Raw genomic sequence first — 23,905 nt, forward strand, 5'->3', positions numbered from 1 at the left:
ACATTATTTGTAGTTAAGAGTATTTAAATAAAGGACATCAAACTTCAGTTTCTAAATACCAAAGGACTAACCATAAGTGACCTTGCTAGCTACCTAATTTTTTTTCCCCCTTTCTTTTAGAGACAGGTTTTCACTATGTAGACAGGTAATCACTATGTGGATTAGGCTTTGCCTCTACTCCCATTCTCCAGCCTCTGCTTCCTGAGTGCTGAGATTATAGACATTCACTACCATACCTACCATCTGATTATTTTTTATGAAAAATTACTAGCAGGGTATTCCATGTCTTCTATAATTTTTAAAGCTGGATATTAGTCTGTAGTACTAGAGAACATGGAACACTAATTATTGAACAATTCTTCTGTTTGAGCATCTATGAAACGAGAAGAAGAGATTGAGAGTAAATCTAAGTTAAAATGCCCATATAGGTCTGACACTTTTAAAAGGATGATTTTTAATAATAATTAAGTCCCAAGGTCTCTAGAAAGTACTCTTTAAAATACAATGAAAAATGGCGAGTGTTACACACCTTGTAGCCAATCAATGCTCCCTTCAGTAAGACCTAAGTTTCTCCAGAAGTTATAGCAGGGTCTGATGGTGCACACCTTTAGTCCCAGGAGGCAAGTAGAGCTTGTCAGTTTAAATACCAGCAGCTTCGTTGACATAGTGAGATCCTGAGGAAGTATTTTTTGTTCATGTTTTTTTGTTTGTTTGATTTTCGACACAGGGTTTCTCTGTATTGCTTTTAGGTTGACCTGGAACTTGCTCTGTAAACCAGGCTGGCCTCGAATTCAGAGAGATCAGTGGTGGTGCTTACAGCACATACCTCTGGTGGCTCTCTGTGAGTTCTGGGCCAGCCTGGTCTACAGTGAGTTCCAGGACAGCCAGAGCTACACAGAGAAACCCTGTCTCGGGAAAAAAAAAAAAAAAAGAAACTCTAACAGAAGCTGTCATACACTATCATGTTATATGTTGAAATCTAACTCAAAGGGAGAAATCTTAGTTAAGTGAGCTATCATTAGTGGTGACTTTTTCTATTCATCATTTTCTGGGTAATCTGAGTTGTTTACAACTCCGGAGTATTACTAAGAGACCACTTTAAATTGTTTTAAGGAGAAATATATCTCGTTTTCTGCGTAGTCTAACATGAATTTAAACTAGCTCTTCCGTTTTGGGATATAACTTCCCCCACGGATTGGGCAGCATTCCTTCTGAGTCCTGGCAGGCATTGTGAAGGGACTCAGCCCTGGGAAGGCCTAGTTGACTTGACAGCCCGCGGCCTTCACCCGGGACCTCGCCTCCCTTCCTCCGGCCGCGGCCCCGCCCCGCCCCGCCCCGCAGGAGGCCCCTCCCCCCGCGCGTCTGCGCGCTCGCGGACGGGCTGGGCGGAGGCGCGCTGACACCTGGCGGCGGCGGGGGCGGGCCGTCGGCGAGCGTGGGCTGCGATTGGCTGTGGCGCGTGGGTGGGGGCGGGAGGAGACGGTTATGGGCTCGTGCCTGGGCCGGATCCCGGCTGTCTGAGGGGCGCGAAGACCTGCGGGAGGGAGACGGCCGCAGCATGGCGGCCGGCAGTACGCCGCCCTGCCCTCCGCCTTCCTGTCGCAGCCGCCCGGACCCCGTGGTCCCCGAGTGCTCGCTGTGAGCCCGCCGTCCGCCTGCCCTCCTTCCCTCGTTGCCTCCGCCAGCCCGGGGGGCGGTCGGGCGCACCGCTGTCTCTCGCGCCGCGCCCACCCGCTGGGGCCCTGGGGCCATGGAGGACGTGAAGCTGGAGTTTCCTTCGCTCCCACAGTGCAAAGACGACACCGAGGTGAGTGCCCGTCCCGCCGCAGGCCGCCCCCGGGACCCCGGCCGAGCCACGACCCTGGCCCAACCGTCGTAGATGCTTCTCTCTAACCCTTGGTGGGCATCCGTGAGGTCCTGGTGGAGTACCCAACCTGAAGAGTACCCCTGGCCTCTCGCCTTCGGCGTTGAGGATCTATTGAAAACAGACTCATTTTTGATTGCCAAAGCAACACGCTGTGGAGTTGTTTTTAATCTGAGGTTCACATACCGGACACATGGCCCCACGTGTGGAATAGACTGGGGCGTGAACTCTGGAATTGCACCCACTTAATAGTTCCCCCAAGTCAAAACAAAACAAAACTATATCCAACTGAAAAGTACAAGTCACAAAACTAGCTTCTTTGAATTTTAAAACTTTTAGTCACAAATCATGCCCTTAGAGGAAAGTTTCTGTTGGGAGCAAAATACCTTGACCTCCCGATTCCGTAATTCAGAGTTCTTTCATCTCACCTTGATTTTTCTTTACCTAACATTTGCAGAGATTTCCCCCTTCTGATACAAATATTTTATGGTATCAGAATTAACTTGGAGTTCACTATAGGTTGTTGGGAACACGACAAGGATTCTTAGCTGGGACACTTTGTAGAGTTTTGTGTTTTGAGACCAGGTCTGCTACATTGCCTTGGCTGCCCAGGAACTCACTATGTAGACCAGGCTGGCCTCAAACTCACAAAGATCCACCTGCCTCTATATCCCAAGTAATGGGATTAAAGGTGTGCACCCTTTAGTCCCCCTAAGGTATTTGGGCCAGGGCATGGCTGCCAGATTCATGTATTTCCACTACTTGGGACGTGGAAGGAGAAAGATGAGAAGTTGAAGGCAGTCTCAGTTGTATAGCATGTTTGAGTTACATGAGACCCTGCCTCAAAAAGTAATTGCTATTTTTGGATTGAGTTTATACCAAATACTCAATTCTATTTAATGTCTTCATTTGATGTTTACTTTTTTGTGTTTGTTTTGTTGTGGTGGTTTTTGAGACATGGTCTCTTTGTAGCCCTGGCTGTCTTGGAACACTCTGTATGTGTGCAGCAGTCTGGTCTTAAACTCAGAGGTCCACCTGTCTCAGTCTCCTGAGTACTGATATTAAAGGTGTGCACCACCAAACCTGGCTTCTTTTTTTTTTTTTTTAAACGATTTTTAATTTTAAGACAAGGTCTTGTATGGCCAGAAATTTGCTGTAGCCAAGGTTGTCCTTTAACTCCTGATCTCCCAACTAAATTAGAGGCATTTGGAAGGCCAAGGATGTCCTTTAACTCCTGATCTCCCAATAAAATTAGAGGTATTTGGAGGATTCTCCCTTATTTGTAGTGTTGATGCTTGAGACTTGGATATATTTTAAGTTGAACCATAAAAAAGGAAATTGTACTGTGAATAAGGGGTATACTTTTTTTTTCTTTTTTGGTTTTTGAGACAGGGTGGTTTCTCTGCGTAACAGCCCTAGCTGTCCTGTAACTAGCTCTGTAGACCAGGCTGGCCTTGAACTCACAGAGATCCGCCTGCCTCTGCCTCCCAAGTACTGGGATTAAAAGCATGAGCCACCACTGCCTGGCTGAGGTATACTTTTTTGTCTTCAAATAACAATAATTTCAGCCAGGCTGTTGTGGCTCACACCTTTAATCCCAGCACTCAGGAAGCAGAAGCAGGCATATCTCATGTTAGAGGCCAGCCTGGCCTCTACATAGAGAAACCCTGTCTCAAAAAAAAAAAAAAAAAAACACACACACACACACACAATTTCAGTTCTACATGCAATTTCCTTTGTGTTGGAATATGATGGGAGAACCAACTCCCACATGCAGCCTTCCGATCGACCTCCACTAAGGCATTGGTTGGAACAAGAGCACATAGGAGCGTGTGTGTGTGTGTGTGTGTGTGTGTGTGTGTACACATAACGTGTGCACGAATGTGTGTCATAGTACATAGTGACCTGAGAATCTTGACTCCTAGTTCTTTAAGCTTTTTAAATATGCTGTAATTCTTCCCTCCCCTATTCTTAGAAGTTGTATTTAAAATTTTCACCTTTTATTGTGTTTATCGTATATTTATTCCCTGCAACAGCTATAACTTCTTACTGGGAATAATAGGGTATATCTAATTAACATCCATTTATAATTTCCCAGTGATATATGTAAGGCATCAAAAACAACCAACAATTTTCTTCCACACACACACAAAAAGTGTAAGTTAAGAAGAGAGATTTTAAGTTGAGCATGGTAGTGCACACTTCTAATACCAATATTCTCTACTCTTGAAGAAGAGGCAGGCAGATTTCCACCAGATTGAGACTACCCTTGTCTATATACATAGTGAGTTCCAGGATAGCCAGGGCTACACAAGAAATGGGGTGTGTGTGAAGGATTCTTCACTGCTTAACTTGACTTAAGTTTAAGCAATACTTATTTTATTTTTTGCTTGTTTGTTTTTCGAGACACAGTTTCTCTCTGTATTCCTGGCTGTCCTGGAACTTCATCTCTTAGACCAGGCTGGCCTAGAGATCTGCCTGCCTCTGCCTCCCAAATGCTGGGATTAATGGCATGTGCCAACACCACCTGGTTTAGACAGTACTTCAGAGAAGCTTTTCCTGTCTTTTGCCAACTTTTCTTACCCTTCTCTTTGTCCCAGACCACTTTAATCTCCCATACTACTACTTCTCACCTCTGTATATGTATGTATACATAAACACACACACATACACACATCTATATCCCCCCCCAAAAAAAAAACAGTGAATAATTGAAAGCCAAGCATGATGGTTCATAGCTGTAATCCCAACATTTGGGAGGTGACAAAAGGATTGGCACAAATACCATGCCAGACTGACTACTCTGGGCTAATAGTAAGTCCTATTCCAGGCTTACTTCAGCCTTGATGCAGGACACCACTACCACCCCCGAAGAGAGACAAGAAAAAGTAATGGGCTGACGATATCTAGCCCAGTGTAGGATTTTTGTTGTTTTTTAAAGACTTATATGGGCTTATCCTCAAGTGCAAGGTCAAGGGCCTTCATCTAGTAATTGCCTTGTTGGTAGAGACCCCAGGTAGTACATAGCATCATATTACAAGAGACAAAGAATGACACATGTGTGAGTGTGTATGTGTGTCTGTCTCTGTCTGTATAGCCGTTAGTCTGTCTTGTCTGTCAGTAACCTGCTCTTCCTCTTACTCAGGATATAGTCATAAGGCTTATGCTAATAACACTATTTAAACCTAATCACTTTTCAGAGGCCCCTCCAGCACTGTAGTTGTACTGATTTTCCACCTTTGAATTTCTCCTAATAGACATTTCAACACGTATTCCTTGGTGAATACTCTCAAACCATACCCAAAACATAACTAACTGTAGGATTAGGATAAGACAGCTCTTGAAGATTGGGATCTGATGATGGCAACAGGAATAGTTTCAAATGAAATTTTCTCTGGACATTTCTAGGTTTCAAAGATCCATGTTTTATTTTAGTGAGGCTTGATATTCTCCAAATAAGGTTATATATGTATTTGACCTGTGAATGGAAATGGCTTTCTATCCTCTTCCTGATATACAATTTGCTTTTCACTCTTGTGATTTATTTTTATCATTATTATTATTAATAGTAACAGGGTCTCTCTTTGTAGCCCTGGCTGTCCTGGAATTCACTATAAATTCACCAGGCTGACCACAAACTTAGAGATTCATTTGCCTCTGCCTCTTGGATGCTGGGGTTAAAGATATATGCCACCATGCCCTCCTATAATAACTTTTTTAACATAAATATGGAGACAGTGTATCATGGGTTATTATCTACAATCTTAGAAAGTTTGAAATGAGTTTGAATATTGGTTTTGTTTAAATGAGGTAAAGAACCAGGCGCTGCCATATGCCCTTGAGTTTAAGGATCTCTGAGTTTGAGGCCAGCCTAGGTTGGTCTACAGAGGAAGTTACAGAGGACAGCCAAAACTCACAGAAAACCTTGTCTTGAAAAACTAAAAGCAAAAAAAATTTCATCATATCATTTATGTTCCTTTTTTTTCCCTTTTAATAGCTTATCATTATTAAGTTATCTCCCTATACCTAATTAAATCTTTTGGGGAGGGGAAGTACTTTAAAGAAGTACTTTAGCTTTGAGTTCTAGCTTCTAACTAAATTGAAGGAGTTTGGGAAAGTCCACCACAAAGTAATACTGTACAGGCTACTTTGATATATATATAAATAGCAGATGTAGAAGAGGCTTCCTGAATGCTCCTCTGTTGCCTAGAGATAGATCTTGCAAAAGGAATTTAGTTCCTTCTCAGGGAGTTTAGTAAATGACAGAAACTTAACTTACTTACAGAGGAAAAGAAGTGGATAGCAAACCCAGATTTATCACAAGCTATCACCTGTTCTAAGAGTTCATTCACATCTGATTGTCTCTTAGAATGCGCGCGCGCGCACACACACACACACACACACACACACACACACACACACACACACACACACACACAAAATCTCAAAGCTGTTAACTATCTTATCTCAGACTCCTAAGTGCTGTGATTGCAGGCAGGTACCACCATGTGCTCAGCTTAAAGCTCCTAAATTATCACTTGTGTTGGATGTTTACTCTGTGCACCTAACATTTGTGTACCTTTTTCTTGTTAATCTATTTACTTCATAGTCTCCATTTTTATCATACCCTAGAGCAGTGGTTCTCAACCTGCGGGTGGGAGGGGGGCATCAGATATTTGCATTACAATTCATAACAGTAGCAAAATTACAGTTATGAAGTAGCAAGAAAATACTTTTATGGTTGGGGTCACCATATTATGAGGTACTGTATTAAGGGGTCACAGCGTGAAGAAAGTTAAGAACCACTGCACTAAAGTATAGAGAGATTTTTCTCTCCTACACAAGTATCCCTCAGAAGATCTGTACACTATTTTTTTAATTGATTAATATTTTTATGTACAAGTGCTTTGCATTTATACCTGCATGCCAGAAAAGGGCGTCAGACCTTATTACAGATGGTTGTAAACTATTATGTGGTTGCTGGGGATTGAACTCAGGACCTTTGGAAGGGCAGCCAGTGCTCTTGACTGCTGAGCCATCTCTCCAGCCCCTGTACACTATTTCTATATTGTTATTTATTTATTTATTTTCACGTTTTGGTTTTTCAACACAGCATTTTTCTATGTAGTCCTGGAACTAGCTCTGGAGACCAGACTGGTCTTGAACTCAGACATTTACCTGTGTCCACTGCCAAAGTGTTGGGATTAAAGGTGGGCACCACTACTACCTCCCCATCTATTTTATTTCTTTAACTACACACAATAGTTTTCATTTTACGTAACCCATTTCTTAAATTGCTTATTTTATAATTGTAACAAGTAACTTCAGGAAATGTTTGGCTATTAAGTGAGTTGAAAGTCTTTGGTACATACCTTTAATCCCAGAACTCTGGAGCAGAGGTAGGCAGGTGGGTCCCTGAGTTCCATGCCAGTAGGTCAGCCAGTGCTGCAGAATGTCAATATTAGGGATACCATCATTAAAAGACAGGACCTTTGACCTAAATTATTAAAACTTTTTTATGTAAAAGATAACCATTATCTACTGGTAAATGAAGAAGCAGGTAAATTTGAAGTTTGGATATATTGTCTTTGTAATGACTTGAAAATCACATGCTCTTCTATTCTGTTAGCCTCATTATTTATAATTATTAATTTTGTGCAATCAGTCTTGGTTTTAAGATATATTTTCCATAAGGTTCTTTTTCACATTGAAATGCTGAATAGAGATGTACTGATTGGGAGATCAAAGTCTGGCCAGGCAATGGTGGCACATGCCTTAATTATAGCTCTCAGGAGGCAGAGGCAGGCAGATCTCTTGAGTTTGAGGCCAGCCTGGTCTGCAAAGCTACACAGAGAAAGCCTGTCTCAAAAAAGAGAGCAAAGTCTGGATCCAGGTTATCTAGACTCAGAAGTAAGATTCTCAGGGCTGGAGAAAGGGCCCTGAGAAAAGTTAAGAGCACTTGCTGCTCTTGCAGAGGACCACCTACATAGTAGCACACAACTGTCAACACCAATTCCAAGAGATAGATGATCTCTTCTGGCCTCTGAGGGAACCAGGCAACACATGGTACACACACAAACATGCCAGCAAAGCACTAATACACATAAAACAGTAAAAATTAATCTTTAAAAAATAAAATTCTAACTCAGGTGGTGGTGGTGCATGTCTTTAATCCCAGCACTTGGGAGGCAGAGGCAGGTGGATCTCTGTGAGTTTGAGGCCAGCCTGGTCTACAGAGCTAGTTCCAGGGCAGGTAGGGCTACACAAAGAGAAACCCTGTCTTGAAAAACCAAAATAAAAGTGTCATGAATGTGGCTTAGGGTAAGACCTTGCCTCAGAGGTTAATTGCACTGGCTGTTCTTCCAGAGGTCCTGAGTTCAATTCCCAACACCCTCATGGTGGCTCACAACCATTTATAACTATAGTCCCATGGAATCTGATGTCTTCTTCTGGTGTGCAATTATACATACAGATAAAATACCATATGCATAAAGTTCATAAATAAATCTTCCAGGTTGCTCTCTATAAGCAGGCACAGGTGAATCTCTGCATTCCAGGTCAGCCTAGTGAGTCCAGTACACAGTGAGTTCCAGTACAACCAGGGCCACACAGAGAAACCCTATCTCAAAACAAAACAAAATTAATAAATAAATGAAAAATTTTGGAGCCCCTCAAGGGTGGTGGAAATCCCTCAAAGGCTGACCAACTCTGCAGACCCAGATCTAGCACTTTGAGTTGGTTCATCCCAACATTGCCATCTACAAGCTTCTGGAGCACATGGAGGAACTGGTCCTGCAGAACCAGATGTCATCATTGAATGCTGTGGTCCTGGGCCTGCTGGCTGTCTCCAGCCTAGAGCAGCCTGCCCTTTTTTGAGAGGAGAGGCAGTGGTACTGCTTGCAGGCTACAAGCACAAAGGTAGAGCAGAATCACTCTGACTCTGAGCAACAGCAGAATATCTATGATGAGTTCTGGCATTGGTCCAATATTTATGGTGTGACAGAAACCAGAGACCTTGAACCAGACCAAGAACTTATAGTCATGTTTGCATGTAAAGCTATTTGGGCAAAATGATGTGCTGTGTGACACACTGTAGTTTCCACTGTCACTATGAGGAAGGAATATAAAATGGGAGAGGTGGGAAAGATGGAGGGACAGAGAGGTGCACATGCAATGGAAAGGCTAACTAGAGATTCTATAGTGATGACAGGTGTGAGAGAAGGCTCTGTGTTACCACTGAGGGCCATACAGATGTCTGTTTCTACTACCAGCAGGAGGTAGGGGGGTCTGGATATGCAGGGACTTACAAAAGGCCATGCAGATGTCCATAGTCTGTGCTGTTGATGTTTGTGGGCCATGCTGCTGCTGCTGAGGGCCCTGTTGCTGTTCATGGGCTGGGTGCTGCAGGGGACCATATTGGTGTTCTTAGCCTGTATTGCTCCTGAGTCCATGTTGATGCCACTGAGGGCTGTGATGGCCTTTGGCTCATTTTTTGACAGAGAGCTGTGCTGATGTCCGTTGTCTTTACTGCCACCAGAGACCATGTGGATACCTATGATCCATGCCTTCTGACTATAAAAGGCAAGGAAGCTACTTTTTCAGTGGCATCAGTGACTGCAGACTTAGTTAGAAAGAGGGACATGGAAGATTTCTGTAACAATTACTACTCCAACCCCCCCCCCCACAAAGTGACAGCCTAGACAGGAACTGTTGAGAACTCTTGGTTTTCGAGACATAGTTTCTCTGTGTAGCCCCTGCTGTCCTGTAACTCACTCTGTAGACCAGGCTGGCCTTGAACTCAGAACTGCCTGCCTCTGCCTCCTGAGTGCTGGAAATAAAGGTGAACACCATCATCTCCTGGCTTTGAAGAGAACTCTTGAACATTGTGGTAATGATGCCGAAGTATAGCAATTCTGCAACTGAGGGCTTCTGGCATGGGTGCCAGTGGGGAAAGACTTGGTTTTCTTTAAGGGGATGGCTACTGGGAGTTTGAGCATGCTCTAGTGAGTATGTAGGCAACACAAATTAGTCGTGTTTTGTTTTCTTCCCTTTTTTGGTGGTGGTGGTGGGGTTTATAAAGTAGCGGATAGACCTGGGAGGACTAGAAAGTGAGTGTCATCAGTGTGTATGATGTGAAATTTCCAAATAAAATCAGTAAAAGTAATAAGTTGGGGGGAGTTTGGGACCTTTCATTTGCTTTACTTATTTATTTATCCATTCATTCGTTCGTTATGAGTAGTTTCCTTGCCGGTCTGGCCCCAGAGCTGGGCCAGCCCCAAATAACACACAGAGATACTGTATTTGTTATAAAGCTGTTGGCCAGTTACTAGTTTCTTATTGGCTAGCTTTATCTTAAATATTAACTCATTTCTATCAATCTAAGTATTTCCATGTGGTCTCATCATACCGGAGAGAGGGCCTGACATTCTGCTCTCTGTCCTCCATGTTGAATCTCCTCCCTACTCCTTCCGGAATCTTCCTTGTCTCCTAGTCCCACCTATCTTGCTTTCTTATTGGCCAACAGTGCTTTATTAACCAATACAAGAAACATTTTCAGAATGACATCTCCAATCATTTATTTATTTGTTTGTTTATTGAGACAGGATCTCACTACGTAGTCCTGGCTGGCCTGAACAATGTGTAGACCAGGCTGGCCTTGAAGTCATCGAGAGCCACCTACCTCTGTTTCCAGAGTGCTGGGATTTAAGGTGTGCATTACTATGCCCAGCTTGGAAGAAATCTTTAAAGTTTATAAAACCTTATCTGTGTGCATAAACGGTCATGTGTATGCACACACAGTCCTTTATCACTCTGCCTGTTCTCAGCAGGGTCACTGCCTCAGACTGGGTCTCATGTTTTCTTAGCAAAGCTAGAATCTAGGAAACTCAAGCAGTCCTTCTGTGTGTGTCTATCTCAGAGCTGGAGTTGAATGGATTTTGGGTTTTCTGGCTTGTGACATGAGCACTGGGATCAGAGCTCTGGTCCTGATGGCTGAGCCACCTTTCCAGAGATATTTTTGTATGTCATTGCCTTCTGTTTATTCTTGTGCTTGAAAAAAATGGGTTTTCTGAGTTTGTAGCACTGATAGTTAAGGTACTGTGCTGCTAATTTTATATTAGCTTGACACAAGCTATACTCATCTGAGGAAGTACACTGAGCAAGCTGTGAGGAGCAAGCTAATAAGCAGCACTCACTCCTCCATGGGCTGGGCATCACCTCCTGTCTCCAGGTTCCCCTCTGGTTTGAGTTCCTGCCTTGACTTCCCTCAGACAGGCTTGCATGTGGCAAGCACCTTTTACAAGCTTGCTATTTGCTGGCCATGGATCTTAATTTTTTGGTCACATCTTTGTGTTTTATTGTTGTTTACAGTATGTGTTTATTGTTGTTTACAGTATGTGAGTGTGTGCGTGCGTGCGCGCGCACGCGCGCATGTGCGTGTGCTTGAGTTGTGTCCAGGAAGCATTTGGAGATCAGAGAATAATTTTCAGGATTCCAGTCTCTTATCATCTGGTTTCCAAGGATCAAATTCAATTACTAGGCTTGAGTTATCTTACTAGCCCATGATATTTTTCATGATACTTATTTTTATTTTCTTGTTTTCCTTTTCAAGGAGTGGACTTATCCTATGAGACGGGAGATGCAGGTACAACAACTTTTAATTTATTCAAGACAACCCCCCCTATTATTAAATAACTAACACTTCACAAAGGAGACCTGCTGGCTCATGATCTGTAGATTTGTCATATTTACCTAGTTATGAATATTATATAATGTATATGTGCATTAGAACATCACATGGTAAATATGTGCTATTTGTGTCAATAAAATTTTAGTATGTGAAATGAATTATTTATCTATTTTGGATTAGATTCAAAGTCAGAACACTGCATGGATGTTCTAAAGGTGCCACTGCTCAAGTGCCTTACTTAGCTTCTGAGTTTCTTTCTCTCAACCCTTATGCTTTATCAAACCCCAACTCTGCCTCATTAAAAAGGGGAGAGAAAAAAACTTCCCTTTGAAACTTTTAGCTAAATGTGAGTACATATGAGAACTAACTTGATGCTATGGGGAATGTAAATAAAAGTAAAATGTAATTAATGTTTGTAAAATGCTGTTGAGTCCATTCCTGCACTCAAGATACTGAAGCAGGAGGACTGCCTGGAGTTCAGGGCCAGCCTTAGCTATGTTAATAATAGCTTAGTTTTGCTTTTGTTTACTGTGAAGACAGTTGGGTCCTGTTTTATCCTGTGCTGCTTGTTTTTGAGGTGAGAACAGGGTCTGAGCATGAGTTCCTGCTGACCTAGAACTATGTAACCCAGCTTGACTCAAAGTCTTCTGTGTTCTGGGGTTATAGATACATTCCACTATACCTGGCTCTTTCTTGTATTACTTCTGTTTTGACCAAATAAAAAGTTAGTGTATGTCTAAAGGGAGGCTTTTCTTTATGCCTGTTTTATTTTTAGGCTATAGCAGAGGGTAGAACCTAGAAAGGTTTTATTAATGTGAACATCAATAATATAATGTGCTGATTTTGTCCAACCTACTTATAAAAAGCATTACAGGATCTCAGATATCTGGCTTTTTAGAATAAAATTTAGATTAGGAACGTCTCACTTGAATTTATAAAGGCGCACCTGTATTTCTCATACCAGTTTGCTAAATGTGGCTGGGAAAAGTGTTAGTATTCAGGCATCTGTACTAGCCTGCTCTTGGGGTTCTGACAGGATATGCCGTCGGCTGTAACCACTAAGAACACCCCCTGTGCACATTCACTGCCTTTCCTTTTAAAAGGGCCCTACCCACCTCCCATCTTTCTTTTTCTCTCTCTTCCCCCCCTCTTCCACCACTCTTGTCCTAGGGACCAATCTCTGCCCCTACCTCTGCCCCGTCTCCTGCTCCTTCTCTCTCTTCCAATAAACCCCCTTTGTGAGTCCTGTTGTATGGCAAGACTTCTCTTTGAGGCATTTTTTAAAAATTAAAAACAAAATGCTCCTTGAATCAAGTTTTAACCAGAATATTGCAAAGCCCCTTCACACACAGTTATATGGTATGTATTTGCTACAGGTTTAAACTTTACATATGTATTTTTTTTCCTAGGAAGTTTTGCCTGGATTGTTCTTAGGCCCATACTCTTCCGCTATGAAAAGCAAGGTATGAACTTTAGCTTAGGGTCTCCAAGAGGCTTTAGTAAACCAACTTTTTATTGAGTAAGTGTTTAATAGTAAGAGTTTTATACTAGGGACTATTTATCTACAACTGTGTTCATACTACTTGTACCTACTTCCAAATTTTCTAGACCATTAATAGTTTTGATGTGAGCAGGGCGGTGTTGTGCACGCCTTTAATCCCAGCACTCTGGAGGCAGAGGCAGGAGGATTTCTGTGAGTTCAAGGCCAGCCTGATCTACAGAGTTGAGTTCCAGGACAGCCTCCAAAGCTATACAGAGAAATCCATTCTCAAAAAAAAAAAATTGATGAAGTAAAACAGTTACATCTGTTCTTGCCAGACATCTTCTGAATAATATTAGATAACATGCAAAGTATCAGAGGAGGGAATAGAACATTTTGTTAATATTTACCAAAATAAGAGTGCATGTTTTATAGTTTTTCTTCTTTTAGAAGACTGGAGTCTGAGGATCCATTCAGTTAGGAAAGCACTGTCCTGTAGTCCTGTGGACCCTACAGTTTGTAAATAGACTTTTTCAGTTGCTCAGTTAAAATCAGGGTGTGTGTGCGTGTTATTTTCACATATAGTGCTCTTCTTGGCACTTCCTAAGGGATTCAGCTGTGTGAATTCTTTTTGAATGTTACACAATGTGGAGCATTGTGTAGCAAATACTTCCCCAAGGACTTGCTGACTCAGAAGTCAGTTTTTTTTGTCTCATAGTTCCATGATATCATTTTCAGAGTCATCTTGAAATTGCAAGGTTTCTGATAGTTGAGGTGACCAGCAAGGAAGATGGAAAGGGTAGGTGGTGTAAAAGTGAATAAGCAAATATAGGTTTTGACTTCCTAGAAGATGGTGTCAGCAAAGCTGTTACCCCAGTAATGTAATGTTGACCAGGTGCTGGTTGTGCCCTTATTAGAATGTATAATCATGCCTGATTAATGGGTTTCACTATAACATTTTTGTGGGATGTATATACACTATTTTGATCTTATTCAAACACATATCTGTTACCATCCCATGTCCCCCACTAACTCCTGTATTCCTTCTCCCAACTCATGTCTGTGTATGTGTTCATATATCTCAGCCTGAGTTACTTTAATGATTGCCCAACTTTCTTCTCATACCACCTCCCAAAAAGTACCTGTCAACAGTAAAAAATAATAAAGATAAAGAAACCTAGAGGGATAAATCCCTTTTTCAATATTTATTTACTTAATGGCATAGCTCTTACTACATTCAAACACCATTTAAATAGAAGATAAAAGCGGGTGCTTTGGTATCTAGTTATCCATTTCTTTTTATAATTTTTGTCTGTATTTAGAAGGTAAGGTCAAAGTTTTTTATACATATAAATGCATCTATTGAAAGGTACAAATATTCTTTTGCTGTAACATTATAGAATTTCATTCTGATAAGGTTTGCCTTATGTGCCTTCAAAGCTTTTAAAGGAGATTTTGTTTTGTTTTGTTTTGCTTTTTTTTGTGTGTGTGTGTGTGTGTGTGAGATGGGGTCATTATGTAACTCTAGCTGGACTGGAACTTGCTATGTAGACCAGGCTGACCTCACTAAGATCCACTGCCTGTGTTTTAGTTTAGGATTTCTATTGTTCTGATGTAGCACCATGACCAAAAGGCAAGTTGGGGAGGAAAGGGCTTCAGTTGCTGTTTATCACTGAAGAAAGTCAGGACAGGAACTCCAACAGGGCAGGATCCCAGAGTCAGGAGCTGATACAGAGGCCATGGAGGCAAGCTGCTTACTGGCTTGCTTCCTATGGCTTACTCAGCCCACATTATAAAACCCAGGACCAAGCCCAGGAATGGTACCACCCACCATGGTCTGGGTCCTCCCCCATTGATCACTAATTTAGAAAATGCCTTACAGCTAGATCTCATGGAGGCCTTTCCTCATCTGAGTCTCCTTCCTCTCTAGCTTGGGTCAAGTTGATACATAAAACCACCCAGTACAGCCTACTTTTGTCTCCTAGGTGCTGAGATTAAAGGCTTTTGCCTCCATGCCCAGTTACAGCAGATTTCTTTGTGTCTTCTTACAGTTTTTCAAATTAGTAAAATTAAATAGATACAGAAACCCCATCTTGATCATTAAGTGTAAATTAAGGAATGGATGTTGAATTAATACAGAAGTATACAACATTGGGCTATTATTAATCCTGTCAAACACTGCTGAGTAATCTGTTAAACACTCCTCCTGCTTATATCCCAGGATATACTTAGAAAATAAAAGATAACTGAACTCTAATCTATACTTACAAGAAAATTTGCTGTCAAAATTAAAGACTTTGAAGGACAGGTTCCAAAACAGTACAGAGAAACCCTGTCTCGAAAAACCAAAAAAAAAAAAAAAAAACTTTGAAAACCAGGGCTGGAGAGATGACTCGGTGGTTAAGCCAGTCTTCCAGAGGTCCTGTGTTCAATTCCCATCAAAACCAACCTTTTGTAATGAGAGCTGGTGCTCTCTTCTAGCATGCAGAGCAGGCATACATAAAGACAAAACACTGTATACATAGTAAATAAACAAATCTTAGAAGACCTTGGAAACCATATTGTCTTAGTCAACTTGGACACCACTGATAAAATACCATGGCATGGATGACTTGCCTCCTACAATTGTGGTGCCTGCATTTCACAGTGTGTTCCTGGGAGCCTGACTTGGCTTTTGGATGGTATGTATCTTCTTGTTTTAGAGTCACATGGGGACAGAGAGAATAGGTTCTTTTTGTCATATAAAGGTCATGCTCCAACATGGGATTTCCATATCATGGCCTTGTTTATGTCTTTATAGTGCACATTTTCTTTTTAATGTTTTTCCCCACTCTCACATAATAGAATGGAACCACATAGCAATGACTCATTGGCAAAGCTGGATTTCTAGCTTAGGTTCACATGATTCTAACACTCAATGGTTTTAGCCACGATTGTTAATAGTACTGTTTTCTTGACAAGTTATCTTTAAGTCCTCATCAAGCTCTAAAATTAAATGTAAGTAGTGTGTCCATATTAAACTTTAGAGAATATTTTGTGTGTTTATCTTGAGTCTTTGAATTGTCTTGTGGATCACATCTGGTCGATTACCGTAAAATTAGCTTTAATCATCTGTACTTAAGGATTAGATATGAGTCCTGTCTCTTGTTTTTAAGCTTATATTATGGTAAGATGATGTTTTGTACTTTAAACTATTATTATTTCTCCCCATTTTTATAGCTACCTATATTACAGAAACATGGGATAACTCATATAATTTGCATACGGCAAAATATCGAAGCAAACTTTATTAAACCAAACTTTCAGCAATTGTTTAGGTAAGACTTATTGCTGTGATTTATAGAAAAATGTTAAGGTCAAAACATGTAATGTTTTATTATTGTCACTGATCTTTGAAGTGTTTAAGATTGAACCCAGAGCATCAAGAGTGCTAGGTAAGCATTCTGCCTGTCCTGTAATGTACTTGTTTCCAGTTTGTTACACAATGTAACTTTCTTCTGTACCCATATATGGTATATATACCATATATACCATACCCCTGGTATATTTTAATAGAATTTATTTTAAAATATTTAAGTCATGTTCATAGTTCTAGAGGGTTAGAAGAATGTACACTAAAATGTATGTTTCTGTACTCTTATCTCCTACTCAGTCCCCTTCCCCAGAGTCATCTGTTATCTCTTCATTGTGTGTCCATTCAGGAGCATACTAGCTAATTTCTATGGATCCAAGGTTTTACTAATTTTTTGAGTCTGCTCCTCACCCCACTCCCTACCCCTGCTTACACATGGAGATCAAGGAATAACTGAGTTGAGAGACTTTGTCTTTTGTTCACAGCAGCATATGCCAGGTTAGTTGGCCCACAGACTTTGGGGAGTTCCCTGTCTATTCCTCCCATCTTGCCATAGGAGTGCTGGGCTTACAGATGTGAGCTTCCAAGCCTAGCTTTACTTTTCAAGATACTGTTTTTAATTATGTGTGTGTGTTTCTGTGGATATGTGCACTGAATGCAGATACCCCTGGAACTGGACTTACAGGTGATGGTCACCTACCAGAGTTGGGCATAGGAATGAAATTGAAGTTATCTGCAAGGGCAGTCTGTTCTCTTAACCACTGAACCATCACTCTAGCCCCTATACCTAGCTTTCTAAAAAATTTTTTTAATTTTATTATTTTCACTTTAAGGTAGGTCTTGTGCCAACACAAAATAACTCCCATGTTTTATGTGTGCTTCTTGTTTTGCCTTGTTTTATTTTGTCTTGTTGGTTTTTGATTACTTGTTTTGATTCTCGTTCTTTGTGTATGTGGAAGGGGTGTGTGCCTATTTTTAAAGAAAAAACTTGTATGTATATGAGTGTTTTGCCTGCATGTATGTCTGTGTACCAGTTGTGTTATTGGTGCCCATGGAGCCTTGAAGAGGACATCAAATCCCCTGGAACTGAAATTAACAGTTGTGAGCTGATGCTGAGCAGTGGTGGTGCAAGCTTTTAATCCCAGTACTCAGGAGGCAGAGGCAGATGGATCTCTGTGAGTCCAAGGCCCAGCCTGGTCTACAGAGCAAGTTCCAGAACAGCCAGGACTGTTTCACAGAGAAACTCTGTCTTGAAAAACTAAACAAACAAAAGAGTATTATGTAACTAAGCAAGAAAAAAAATAGACGTGTGTTGATCTTAGTGATTACAAGAACAAAGAAGAGTACATGTAGAAGTATATTCTCAGTATTTAAAATATTTGTACTTTATGCATATATATGTTTTTGCCTGCATGTATATCTCTGTACCATGTATATACCTGTAGAGGTCAGAGGGCATTAGAGCCCCTGGAACTAGAGTTACAGTTGTGAGCTGCATTGGTGCTGGGAACTAAACCCAGGTCCTCTGCAAACAAGAGCAGCCAGTGAGTGCTCTTAACTGCTGAGCCAAGTTTATGTATTATATGTACATGAAGTCCTGAATCAACACACTTTAAGCTTGAGTAGTTGCTTCTGAGAAGGGAAATTCATGGTCCAGGATAGTAAGGAATCAGTTTTTCATCCTATATAACTTTTCCACTGTTAGAATTGTTTTCCTTTCTGCAAGTCAGTATGCTGCCAGGCTGGACTCAAAATGTATTTTCCTGCCTCAGCCTCCCATAGAGCTGGAATTATCACTGGATATTGCTGCACTGTGCAGTAGTATTTAAAAAAAAATTCTCCCTCAAGACAAGCTTTAGGTTTCTCTCTCTCCCCCCCCCCCCCCCCGATTTATTCTGTATATAGTCTTCTGCCTGCCAGAAGAGGGCACCAAATCTCATTTAGTAGTAGCTGGGAATTAAACTCAGGACCTCTGGAAGAGCAGCTAGTGCTCTTAACCTCTGAGTCATCTCTCCAGCCCAAAGGTTTAGGTTTGTGTACATCTTCTTGTCCTTGAACTCAGAGATCTGCCTTCCTCTATCTCAGAGTGTTGAGTATAAAAGCATGCGTCACCACACCCAGCCAAGTTTTTAAATATTTTAAATTTTTTTTTTCCTATTTTAGAGTTGTTTTTAACTTCAAGGAATGTTTGCATCTCAATTTTTAGGCATGCAGGAAATGTTTGACTTACTGCAGTTTAAGAGTTGAAGGTGTTGATGGCAAAAAGGTGGCAGGGAACTAAAATGATTCATGGGCTTTGACCTGGGTCAGGGATGGTAAAAAGTACTGGCTTTGAGCTGGCTGTGTTCCCTGTAAAGGCTTCTGCCCTGGTATTCACTGGGCTGCAACTTGAGTGTTGATGGTTCTGTCTTCCTCCTATTTTCAGAGGTAACTATGTTAACTTTAAGAGGAGTCCGGGAAGTACAAAACAGCAATAAGAAGGCTGTAGTGTATGTAGTTCAGTCATCTGTCATCAACAATTGGGGAAATACTTCAGAAAGTAGAAATTCCCCCCCCCCAGACTTTTCATGGGGTTCAAGGAGGTTGATAGTTGTAGTGGTTGCTGATGTTTGAAATGATACCATAGACCTGTCTGAGTACTATAGGTCACCTCTGTTGCCAGACCCTTGTGGTTTGTACATGGGCTTCTCTTGATCCTGAGCCTTAACATCTCTGTTAAGACCTGAGTTTTTTGAAGTTGTTAACCTCTAAAAGGGTCATTGAAAACCCATATTTTTTTTTCACAAATATACTAACCACAATATAATGGTGGCACCATATTTTGTTTTCTAGCATAAATCCCAGGATAAGAGTTCTCTTAGCTGTTTCGTTTGTTTGTTTGTTGCTTTATTGAAGGTGTGATTGACTCAATGTTTCGCCAAGCTTTTTAAAAAAATATTATTTTCAATTATGTGTAGCTGCATGTCAGTGTACCCTTGGAGGACAGTGGCATCCATCCTCCCAGGAGCTAAAGTTAGAGGAGTTGTGGGCTACCTGATGTAAGTGCTGGGAATTGAACTCTAACCCTCGACAAGAGCAGCACATGCTCTTCACTGCTAAGTCATCTCTCTACCCCCTTGTTTTTTGAAACTGGGATCTCAGGAACTCAGGGTGGTCTAGAACTCAGCAGTCTTGCTGCCTTGCCCCCCCCCCCAAATGCTGGAACTACATAATTGAGCCACCACACCATTTTATTGTTATTTAGTTCCCTCTCTCTTAAACATTAGGTTTTCTTTGAAATGTCCTAGAGGCAAGGAACACCTTCAGAACTCTAGAGAACCATCTTCTGCTCTTCAGATAGAAATGAGAAATAGGAATGAGGAATATATATACTTTTTGTACAAATTTTCTAGATCCTCTCTGAAGCTTTTTTCACTGTTTATGGTTTTTGTTTTAACTGGATAAACATGTTATACTGAAATCTCAGATCCTGTATTGCAAAGCTTTAAATGTCCTTAGACAACATAAATCTGTGACAACATAATCTCCTTAGAGATGTGATACTTTGAAAATTAGTTTTCATTTTTTGTAGTTATCAAAAAGTTGTCAGGGGCTGGAGAAGGTGGCTCAGTGGTTAAGGACACTTGACTGCTCTTGTGGAGGACCTAGGTTTAGTTCCCAGCACCCACATGGTGGCTTACAAACCATCATAACTCCATTCTGAAGAGATCTAGTGCCCTCATTGGCCTTCTCTAGTAATAGGCACATATGTGGTACCTTATATAAATGCAGGCAAAACTCATACATACAATAAAGTCTTCTTAAAAATTAATTATCAGACCACAGGCATAGTAGTACATGTCTTTAATCCCAGCACTGGGAAGGCAAAGTTCCAGGTCAGCAGGGGCTTTATAGGGAGAAAAAGAAAAGAAAATGGGGGAGGATAAACTTTTTTTTTAAAGGGTATAAAGTTTGGGAGGAGGATGTGGAGTCTCTAGGAGGAGGAGTGGGAAATGAATATGCTTAAAATATACTGTATGCATATATGAAATTCTCAAAGAACTAGTAATATTAAAAGTAATTACAGATCTTCACACATTAAAAATATATAGGAAGGTGGAGCTCACAGAATAAAGTATTTCTTAAAAAGTCAAACTGGGGGATGGAAAGATGGCTTAGCAGTTAACAGCACTGACTGCCATTCCAGAGGACCTGGGTTCAGTTCCCATCTCTCACATGGCAGCTCACAACTGTCTGTAACTCCAGATCCAGGGGACCTAACACCCATGGCAAAACACCAGTGCACATAAAATACTAAAAAAGAAAAGAGAGAGAGAATAAAAGGTCAAACTGTTAATATACAAATATCATATACATGAGTTGCTTGCATGAAAGATCAATATAATTGAAGATTATAATGTATCTTTTGTAATAAAGAGATAGGATTTTATTTTGGTTTTAAAACATTGTTTTATGTGATTTGTCTTGTTCGCTGACCATAAATATTTTGTTTTAGATATTTAGTTTTGGATATTGCTGATAATCCAGTTGAAAACATTATACGCTTTTTCCCTATGGTAGGTATCAGTATTTTAATATCACTTAAAATTTATGATATAGACCTATGTAGATTCTAAACCTACTTTTACTTCATTATGACTGAAAAAAAGGTTAGGCTTACTTTTAAAAGAAAGCACTTAAACTTTTAAAAACCAAGGGTTTTTTTTTTAATTTTTATATTTTTGTGTGTTGATTGAATATATGTATGTGTACCATGTGTACAAAAGCCCTCAGAAGTCAGAAGAGAGCATTGGACCTCTAGAACTGGAGTTATGGATGCTATGAGCCAGTATGGGTGCTGGGAATTGACCCCTGGTCTTCTTCATGGGCAGTGGGCAGCAAGCGCTCTTAACTGGATAGCTGTCTGTCCAGCCCCCTCACTGAGGTTTTTTGGTGGTTTTTTTTAATTGTTTTTTTTAATTGTATTAATTTTATGTGCATGTGCTCAAGCATGAACACCATTGTATGTGCCGTGGTGTGCATAGGAAGATCAGAGGACGGCTTTTGGAAGTCTGTTCTCTCTACCATGCGTCCTAGGATAGAACTCAGGTCATCAGGCTTGGTGGTAGGTGCCTTTACCTGCTGAGCCATCTTGCCAGTCCAAGAGTTTTGAATTTTAAAGATTAGGTGTTACTCTGTAACTCAGGCTGACATTGTAACATTGTCTCTTGCCCTCAGACTAAAGAGTTTATTGATGGAAGCTTACAAAATGGAGGTAAATAATATTTTTTCCTTACTAAAAGATTTATTTATTTTATGTGTATGAGTTTTTGCCTACATATATGTATGTATGCTACATCTGTGCCTGGTACCTGCAGAGGCCAAAAGAGGTCACTGAAGTACAAACAGTTGTAAGCTACCATGTGGGTGCTGAGACTCAAACCTGGTCTTTTGCAAGACCCACAATGCTCTTAGCTACCAAACCATCTCTCCAGACTATAAGTCTGTTTTATTTTTAGGAGAATATTTTGTTGGAGTTATCTTTCAGTTGATATTTTTTCTAAATGTAGGATAGGGAAATTCTACTTTTAATATAGTAGAGAATTTTCAGTGTTTCCCAGCTGCTTACTTCATCTTGTTACGTTTTTTAATTTTTTTCTAACACACTACTTTCAGTTTCTCTCAAAACCTGTTGTATTCTCCACATAATTAAAATACAGACTTAAACTAATAGCTAAATGGCATGTACATGATATAAAATATCTAAGGAAGACTGACTGCAACCTGATAATGTAGTTTTAGAATATTTTATGTCCGAACTGTGGTGTTTTCAGATAAGTAACTATTTTTTAAATTTTTTCAGGAAAAGTTCTTGTCCATGGGAATGCAGGCATCTCCAGAAGGTATGAAGGTAGATAGATAATCTTTGTCCCTTGTGTTTAGTGATGAGTTATTTTCTAATTGTTTCTCTATCTTCAGTGCTGCCTTCGTTATTGCATACATCATGGAGACATTCGGGATGAAATACAGGTAAGTAACCACACGCAAATCTAGTAGCGCTTCACCGTCACTTAAATGGACGTATAGAAATAGTTGGGAATTTAAGGCTTAATATTCTTTATTAAAAATATCATAATTGATTAGGAAAAACTGGAAAACTACTTGTCAGTAGGGAATTAGTTAAAACTCTGGATATAAATTTTGGTGTTTACTTTATTTCAGTTGATGTTATTAGGTGGTAGAATATGCCTGTAATCAGACAAAGGCTGGGCAGCACATTCAAGTCTACAAATTGAGACTGTGTCTAAGAAAAGAAACTTAAGCACACTCTTTTGTTAAGAACTGTGTAATGAGTATGTTTTTCCCTGCCACCTGATCCCACCGCCATGCCAGCCCCAAATAATACACAGAGACTCTGTATTAGATATAATTCTGTTGGCCAATTACTAGCTTCTTATCGGCTAGCTCTGTCTTAATTATTAACCCATTTCTATTAATCTAAGTACTTCCATGTGGTCTCATCTTACTCGAGAGAGGCCCCGGCATTCTTTTCTCTCAGTCCACCATCTGGGATCTCCTCCCTACTACTTCCTCTCTCCTCCTAGTCCCGCCTATCTTGCTTTCCTATTGGCCAACAGTGCTTTATTCATTAACCAATACAAGAAACATATTTACAGAATGACATCTCCCATCAGAACTGAATGAAAAATTAATTAGAAATTAGAAATTGTCTGTAACACCCATATATAAATCAGTATGGTTTTTCATGTCATCTTTTACAATCAGAGTACATAGATTTTTTTTAAAGAAAATAAGACTTAGGGACCTTCATAACAAAGCCCAACTTTACCTAGTCTTATGAAAGCTAGAAATCCTGTCCGTATTAACAACTCTATTATTTACCTCTTGGGGCTAGAAAAATGGCTGAGGACTTGGGTTCAGTAACCAGCACTAGGTGGTGGCTTACAACTATCTGTTAATAGTTTCAGGGGATTCAACACTGTTTTCTGACCTCCTGCAGACGCGCACACGCGCGCGCACACACACACACACAAATGTGTATGCAGAAAAGCTCTCATATACTTTGTGTGTTTGTTTTGTTTTTTGAAATGGGGTTTCTATGTGTAGCCTTGGCTGTTCTGGAACTCACTCTGTAGACTAGGCTGGCCTCAAATTCAGAGAGATCCTCCTGCCTCTGCCTCATGACTGCTGGGATTAAAGGTGTAATCACCTCCTGGTGCCTCTGATAAATTTAAGGAGAGTGGAAAACATTGCTTTCAATTATACACACATTGATGACTTCACTAGGCTCTAATAGATAGTTCCAACTCAGGGTCACACCCTGAATGAGTTTTGTGACAGTGCTTTTCAGTATGCACTTCTCTTACCCTCTCAGTAGTCCTCTAAAATCAGTATTATAATACCTATTTACCAGAGAGAAAGCTGATCAAGTTCCCTGTTAAAGGTGTAGCCTAGGAACTGTGAATTTAGTTGACCTCACTTGTATCCACTACAACATACCACCTCTTTATAGCATTAAAC

The 23,905-nt window shown here is 40.6% G+C and overlaps 1 protein-coding gene across 1 annotated transcript in view; it reads left to right on the top strand.

Annotated features, from left to right (window-relative positions):
* The first annotated feature begins 1,475 nt into the window (after nt 1-1,475).
* The window catches only part of Styx (serine/threonine/tyrosine interacting protein), a 32,272-nt gene continuing 9,842 nt past the window's right edge, over nt 1,476-23,905 (top strand). The window contains exons 1-8 of the mRNA XM_051177049.1: nt 1,476-1,807; nt 11,475-11,507; nt 12,962-13,015; nt 16,252-16,349; nt 20,880-20,940; nt 21,602-21,638; nt 22,227-22,266; nt 22,343-22,393. Of these exons, the coding sequence (XP_051033006.1) occupies nt 1,751-1,807; nt 11,475-11,507; nt 12,962-13,015; nt 16,252-16,349; nt 20,880-20,940; nt 21,602-21,638; nt 22,227-22,266; nt 22,343-22,393 (431 nt within the window). The 5' untranslated portion in view covers nt 1,476-1,750. The remainder of the gene's footprint in view (nt 1,808-11,474; nt 11,508-12,961; nt 13,016-16,251; nt 16,350-20,879; nt 20,941-21,601; nt 21,639-22,226; nt 22,267-22,342; nt 22,394-23,905) is intronic.

This window comes from Phodopus roborovskii, unplaced genomic scaffold (assembly GCF_943737965.1).
Source record: "Phodopus roborovskii unplaced genomic scaffold, PHOROB, whole genome shotgun sequence".
Classification (NCBI taxonomy): domain Eukaryota; kingdom Metazoa; phylum Chordata; class Mammalia; order Rodentia; family Cricetidae; genus Phodopus; species Phodopus roborovskii.